Source organism: Gymnoscopelus microlampas, assembly GCF_963454915.1.
Source record: "Gymnoscopelus microlampas genome assembly, chromosome: 4".
Classification (NCBI taxonomy): domain Eukaryota; kingdom Metazoa; phylum Chordata; class Actinopteri; order Myctophiformes; family Myctophidae; genus Gymnoscopelus; species Gymnoscopelus microlampas.
This window is the reverse complement of record NC_139941.1, coordinates 19,055,443-19,063,022: the sequence shown is the minus strand read 5'-3', so window position 1 is coordinate 19,063,022 and position 7,580 is coordinate 19,055,443. Positions and strand designations below refer to the sequence as shown.

The following is a 7,580-nucleotide window of genomic DNA, read 5'->3' as shown; positions in this document are numbered from 1 at the left end:
TTGTCCAACAAAGCCCCTCTTAGGGGGAGAGAAGGCCGAGCGCTCTCTCGGCCCCGCCTGAGCGATCCCAGACGGCTGGGGTTCGGCCCGTTGGGGGACGTCCGACGAGTCGTGCGGCGCCGCGGCTCTGGACCCCTCCAGTCTCGCGGCCGCGGAGTCCTGCTCCGGAGGCTGGCTCTCTGCGGGCATGGTCTTGGGCTCCCACACCGCGCCCGGCTTCATGTTCTGCACCGCCGTGGCGTTGAGCAGGCACTGCTGGTAGAGGAGGGCGTCTCCCAGGTTGGAGGCCCCGCGGGGCCACACCATGAAGCCGCCCCGCGAGGACTGGAGCGGGTAGTGGCGGTAGGTGGTGGCCACGCTGACGTTGGACGAGATGAGCTCCACGTTGGCCGAGCCGGACCCGTAGTGCATGGACATGTCCAGGCAGTTGGGGCCGATGAAGCCGCACACGTCTTTGGGCTGCGGCTCCGCCTGCGGCGCCGAGGCGTAGGCCGCCTTGTAGGAGTTGTACTCGGCGGCGTGGTGGACCACGCTGTTGGGAAAGAGCAGCGAGGCCGACGCTGCCTGACTGCTCTCCAGCAGCTCACGTTCCTTGTACTCTCTCTCCAGCATGATGGTCTCCAGCTCCTTGTCGGCAAAGGCCCGTCTCTTCCTCATGCGGTCGCTCAGCGGCGGGGGGAGAGACGAGCTCCCCAGATATGGATCGGACTGGACTGGACGGTATCCTACCATGAAAGGAAAAAAGAAATGTGTTTATTTCTGCACACTTCACTGATGCCGTAATAGAAGAATTGTTTTTGGTCCCAGAAAGAACAATTCAGACCAAGGTTCTTTAAAGAACCATTATCTTAATCATTAAATTAATGGTTATTTAAATAACCCTCAACCACTATTTGCATCATCTCCCAGGGGTCTATACTTGGTCCACTCCTTTTTTCCCCTCTACACCAAATCTCGTCATCGAAAATAGCCGATATACAAGCTAAGAACACATCGTGTTGTGATGCGTTGTGAGTTTAGCTTAGGGACGCTAAGGTTTAAGTGGTTGAAGGTGCATAAAAAACGAAACAAAAAATTGTTCTTTAAGGTGTTTCCTCAAAGAATTTGGACGATAAAAGGTTCTCATAAGGAACATAAAGAACCATTCACTAAACAAAATCTTTCTTTAGAAGGTTTAGATGGTTCTTCATTAAAGAGCCATTCTTTTTCTGTGTGTAGTGTATGTCTGCAACCCATTCACCAGAGAATAATTTTTGCCATTGTACATTTCTGCAAACAACAGATATGTTGAATCTCAACGTTTAAAGGTTAATTCTTTCGGTAACACTTTATAATAACTACACACTATAAAGCATTAGTTAAGCATTAGTAAATGCTTAATTCATCATGAACTCATCATTAGTAAAGCATTATTCTTACATTACTAAGCATTAGTAAACACAGTTATAAATGGTTCAACTATACACTATTAAGCATTAGTTAACTATTAGTGAAATACTTAATTCATCATTAATTCATCATTTGTATAGCATTATTCATTACGTTACTAAGCATTAGTAAACAGTTATAAACCTTTCAACTATACACAATTTACAATTAGTTACGCATTAGTAAGTACTTAAGTCATCATGAATTCATCACTTATATAGCATTAATAAGCGTTTGTAAACACATTTGTAATCGTTGTATTTCCCATTGATAACCTAATCGGTAATGTGCTTAATAACTGTATTCTCATACTTTATAAATGATAGATTCACCATTTATAAATATTAGTAGTAGTAGTAGTAGTAATAGTATTATATCAATTTGTGCCTAATCTATCATTTAGCTGGGTACCCCCTGGAACTCCCTCAAGGACCCCGGACCCCACTTTGAGAACCAATGGTTTAGATGGATGTAAAACATTTATTTGCTGAGTTTTGACACGTTTGCATTTGGCACTGTGATCCACTTTATTCAGCCATATTTACAAGATTGCAGATTGTTTATTTTCGTACAGTACAAGACCTTATTTATGTAGCCCTGATGGAAAAACCCTAGGTCTAAAGTCCTGTTTATTTGCTTAAAGTAAGCAGTCAAATGGAAATCATTTAATAGTTCAATATCTGCTAAAGTAAAACATTAAACGTGTCTAATTCATTTATATTAAAAAACGTTTATCATGTAGTAGTTCATAATCTAAGCCTAAAGCAAAACTTTAAAAGGTTGGTTTAATTCATATTAAAAGGCTAAGTAAATATTCCTTCAGAGGGTGTTATTTTACACTTGTTTGTCATGTTAAAATGTTCACTCTGGTTTGAATGATTGTCATTGGTTATGGGGCGGGACATCCAAGTTGATGGACATGGAGAGCTGTGTGGAGAGAGGGGAGGAGTCAGAAAAAAGGGGGAGAAGAAGGAGGAAGTGAGTGAGAGTGGAATGGAAGAGAAAAACGTTTATTCAGTGCAATTTATGTTTTAAAAATAATCGTTTTTGGAAAAAAGCATCTGTGCTAGTCAAGAGTATTGACAGGAGTCATATTCAGGTGTTCAGTGATTAATAGCAAGACAGAGTGGAAAGCTATTATTCAGCACTACATTTGGCTTTGTTTGCTAAGTAGCTAACTGGAGTCAAGGACTAGCATTCATCATTAGCCTGTTTACTGGCTAGCAGCTACTGGACTCAAAGACTGTCATCCTTGCTGGGGTGTGTTGGAATGCTGGACTGTGAGCTCTGGGTTGTCTGATGAAGAAGTGGTTCTGCTAGTTGTGGATCCATCATCATTGTCATCTCTTCAGCTTCTCTCCTGTAAGTGACTGTGTTGCTCTCCCACTGAAGAGGTAGTCTTGGATGCCACACCATACCCTAGCCTCATCCTGACATATTTGCCAACCCTTCAGCTGCTGTAAGTGACTGTATTGCTCTCCTAGTGAAGAGGTAGTCTTTACTGCTGCTCAAGTATCATCAAACAGGCCTGCAACGTTTGTTATTTTGTGTGTGTGTGTGTGTGTGTGTGTGTGTGTGTGTGTGTGTGTGTGTGTGTGTGTGTGTGTGTGTGTGTGTGTGTGTGTGTGTGTGTGTGTGTGTGTGTGTGGGCCCACAAATGTAATGGTATCTGATTTAATGGTATTTGTGTTATTTTGTGTTGAGGTGTGTACAGAGTTAGGAGGTTAGCAGGTTAGAGTAGTATTAATTAGAAATAGGGAAGGTTTTAGTTCTAAAACTATTTCATTGGAGGGTTTTGGGTTTTACAAACCATACTATACCGTAGGTTTATTTTTGTTTCAAAGTCATTACATTTTTAGTAATACAGGCTTAAAAGGTTCATTATTTTAAGTGTATTACAAGTCCAATTTATTAGTATTAAGAATTGTTGATGCCTATTTGTGTTCATTCATTGTTTTTTTTCATTGTTATTTAATCCTTTATTGTCAGTGTTGGGTACACAAATTAAATTCTAACAATTCAAGTAAAGGATGTTAAAATATACATGCAGTGTCTGGAAATAATTATTTACAGGTTGTAGTGATTGAATTTCATTACACACTATGGAGTTTGAGTAAAGGTAAAACTTTAACTTAGGACGTTAAGAACTCAGAACGTCCCATCTTTGGTACTCTGGTTAATACAGGCAGGGGTGGGGCGCTACATTTATTTTTTCAGCCATGTTTACTTGTGAATAGTATTGCAGTTGTATTTTTTATTTTTATTTCATACAGTACAAACATGTTTATTTTATTATGACTCTGCAAGGGCCATGTTCTGTCTGTCTCGGTGTCGTTTGTTGCAATAAATATTTACATTTGCTATATCACTGCTTCTATCTCATTTATAAATGCTTTATAAGGCATAGATAGTCCTCACTTTACATGGGCTCACGCTATATCATTTGTAAATGCTTTATAAGGCATAGATAGTCCTCACTTTACATGGGCTCACGCAAAATACTTAACTAACAAGTAGTAACTACCTTAATAAATCATTTATTTAGTATGAATAAGTGTTTATAAAACATGTATTAACACACTCACTAACCATGTACAAATGTTCACATAAATATGCATAAAAGTGGCTTGTATATGGTGCTTACTTAGACTTTATAAATGATCCTATGAACCATTAACAACTCATAAATAACTGGTTTGTAAATTGATATAATACCTATTTATGAATGGTGAATCTATCATTTATAAAGTATGAGAATACAGTTATTAAGCACATTACCGATTAGGTTATCAATGGGCAATACAACGATTACAAATGTGTTTACAAACGCTTATTAATGCTATATAAGTGATGAATTCATGATGACTTAAGTACTTACTAATGCGTAACTAATTGTAAATTGTGTATAGTTGAAAGGTTTATAACTGTGTTTACTAATGCTTAGTAACGTAATGAATAATGCTATACAAATGATGAATTAATGATGAATTAAGCATTTGCTAATGCTTAACTAATGCTTTATAGTGTGTAGTTATTATAAAGTGTTACCATTCTTTCTTCATTTATCTTTTTTGTTTTTCTTTGGCATCAAAGGTATTTTTTTATTTAGACCAAGTCATAGATCACAAAAACAAGTAAAACACAAAAATAAAAGAATGTTTGAATAATTATCATTATTTGCTGACATAACAATTTTTCAATATGAGATTAGATCATGCTGAACAATTACATATTTGAATGGAAAATCATAATATTTGTGTGTGTCTGTTATGGTGACAATGCTGGAGATTAAATGTGTTGGCATGCTATGAAATGTAATTTAGAAAAAGGAAGTTAACAAATCCAAAGAAGAAAAAAGAAGTCCAAGCAAACATAACAAAAGGAATATTAAAACTGGAAAGCGGGTAGAAGACGAGAGCCTGTTAAAGAGGCAAATGTATTAATGGTGTCTCTGTTGTTATCTTACCTTCTAAGATGCTTTTAGCCAGCATGGTAGATGGTCGAATATGTCGTTGATATATTGTTCTTCTTTCTGCTGGAATCTGCTTCCCGGAAATCCCTTTCTTATCCTGATAAATTGAGACAATAGCAAAAATGTCAGACCGGCTACTTGAAATGTATTTGATGCCTCATTTGTAAAAGTGAATGTCAGCTTTAAAACAAAAGTGTCCAATATAAAGAATTATACAAATTTAGTTTGCTAATTCAACTGGCACAAAGACCACAAGGCACAATGCAGCCTATGATAAACACACTTGTTTAACATTAGTAAACAAGTGTGATCTATTGAAGATTCTGACTTTCAAATGTACATTTTTTGTTTTGATTGTATTGCTGTATTGTTGTATTGTGCTCTTTGCTTTGGCAATGTAAACGTATGTTTTCTCATGCCAATAAAGCCCTTTGAATTGAATAGTAAGCATATTTGTTTAATGAATTGCTATGAAAAAACAGTCACTTTGTATCATCGTTAAATGATTGCAGAACTTCTTTTTTATTTCATTTAAGTATTCTTACAAGCCTGCATAGATAGCTTAAGCTTACAGCTAAGAGCTTCTTGGTTGACAAACACACGCACGCCTACGCACGCACGCACACACACACACACACACACACACACACACACACACACACACACACACACACACACACACACACACACACACACACACACACACACACACACACACACACACACACACACACACACACACACACTCCCGAACTTTTTAGCTCAAGACCCAAAAGCCAAAACAGAAATTAGACGTTGCCCGACCCCGGGACCCAAACTAGTGAAAATAGCAGATCTACAAGCTCACAACACGTGGCTTGGTGCTGCTTTGTGAGCTTGTAGATCTGCTATTTTCACTACTTCTTTTTTTTTTTTTTTTTAGTAAATGGAAATCTTTTTTTATGTATTTTTTAAATACATTTGAAAAATGCTGCCATTGTTTTAAAATTATTATTATTTTTTTTAATTAATCTTTTGAAATAATGTTATTAATTAAAAAAATATATATAGTCGGAAACGGGAAAAAAGGGGATATTTACTTTTGTTTGGGGGAAACAGTTTGGCATTAACTCTCACCTCTGTGGCCTGTTGCCTCCGCAGCGCCACCTGTGCCGCCATGACCCTCTGCCTCTCCACCACCAGCAGACAGTTGGCACACTGACAGTCCCGCCACCGGCAGAAGCGCTTGTGTCCCTTCAGACAGGACACCACCCCGTGGTTCCTGCAGCGCGCGCACTTTGGCGTCCGGCTCAGCTTCCTCTGCTGGTCCCCTCCTGGTCCTGGGACGGTGCTGGCGGTGGTGGCCGATGATCTGTCGTCGCTCTTGCTGCTCCCCGCTTCGTCCTCCTCGGTGGCCGCGGCGGACAGCGACGATCCGGGGTAGTCACCCTCGGCCTCGCCTTGATCGTCACTTTCCGTTTCGAGACTTTCCACGTCGATTTCGAACTCACAACCTGCGACGTCGGTCATGTTTGCCAACGTCCTGATCAGGTCGACTCTCTCGGTTCTACCCACGGTGCACTCCACTCATGCGTGTTTCTCTGCCTGTAAAAGATAATGCGATTGGTTGGTTATGAACTTATGTCTTATCATGTGCCAGTTGACATCGGGTTGTTGAAGTCGTAGATCCAGGATAGGTGGGCACTAATAACTATAGGGACACCTGGGCACCTCGATGTAAAATTGTCTATTTTGTCCAAAATGTTTAAAAAATATATATACAGTATATGTGAAAATGGTGTTAAGTCATGTAAAGTAGCCTATACATATGTGAACAATCATGCACGGTACATCATTATCAGACTTAATTTTATCCTTCAACTTGTTTATATGCCCCCAAAATGACAGGATTTGTAGCGATTGTGGAGCGATTGTATATATATATATATATATGTATATATATATATATATATATATATATATATATATATATATACACACATATATATATATACATATATATGTATATACATGATATGTATATCATGTAGGCTATACTTTACTTTATTTAAAAACATTTTCCAAATACATATATATTTTTTAACATTTTGGACAAAATAGACAATTTTACATCAAGGTCTGTAATATTATGTCCCTATCCTGTAACCGTAGTCATATAGGCAACGAAATAGACTGTTAAGCACTGTCTCGCCTATACCGAGAACATCTGCGTTTTGATTCCATTAAACTAAACCTATATCAAAATAACTATCATGAGTAAATGACTTCAAACTTACTTGTACGCGGATCCAAACGATGTCTCCCTTCAGATCTATAGTCAACAGGTCTAGTGACACGATGTGAAGAATCACTGGAACTCCGTCCGAACAATTAAGCTTGTAATTAGCAGACCTGGTCGCTTGCTCTGCGTCTTTACGCACGGACTGTCTGTCACTCTGAGGGGATCTGAAGGGATCCAGGCTTTTCTCCTTGGAACAAAGCGCCACCCCTTTGAGGAATTTGGGTATGCGCGGTTTGTAGACGATTGGCTCATTTTCAGTTGACCAATTGGCTGCAGTCCACGAGTTCCCTTAATGATGAGAGTGTTTCGAGATCAGGGCCCTCATTTATCAACGCGGTGTAGACCAAATAATGGGCGTACGGCGAGATCACCGCTATTTTCGGCATTTATCAATATATC

General features: G+C 39.2%; 1 protein-coding gene across 1 annotated transcript in view; it reads right to left on the bottom strand.

Annotated features, from left to right (window-relative positions):
- Positions 1 to 7,363, bottom strand: part of dmrt2a (doublesex and mab-3 related transcription factor 2a) — an 8,080-nt gene extending 717 nt beyond the window's left edge. Inside the window, exons 1-4 of the mRNA XM_084055056.1 lie at positions 7,177 to 7,363; positions 6,017 to 6,484; positions 4,895 to 4,997; positions 1 to 725 (exon numbers count right to left, since the gene is read on the bottom strand). The exon at positions 1 to 725 is cut by the window's left edge and continues 717 nt beyond it. Coding sequence (XP_083911182.1) covers positions 1 to 725; positions 4,895 to 4,997; positions 6,017 to 6,409 — 1,221 coding nt within the window. The 5' untranslated portion in view covers positions 6,410 to 6,484; positions 7,177 to 7,363. The remainder of the gene's footprint in view (positions 726 to 4,894; positions 4,998 to 6,016; positions 6,485 to 7,176) is intronic.
- Positions 7,364 to 7,580: the final 217 nt, after the last annotated feature.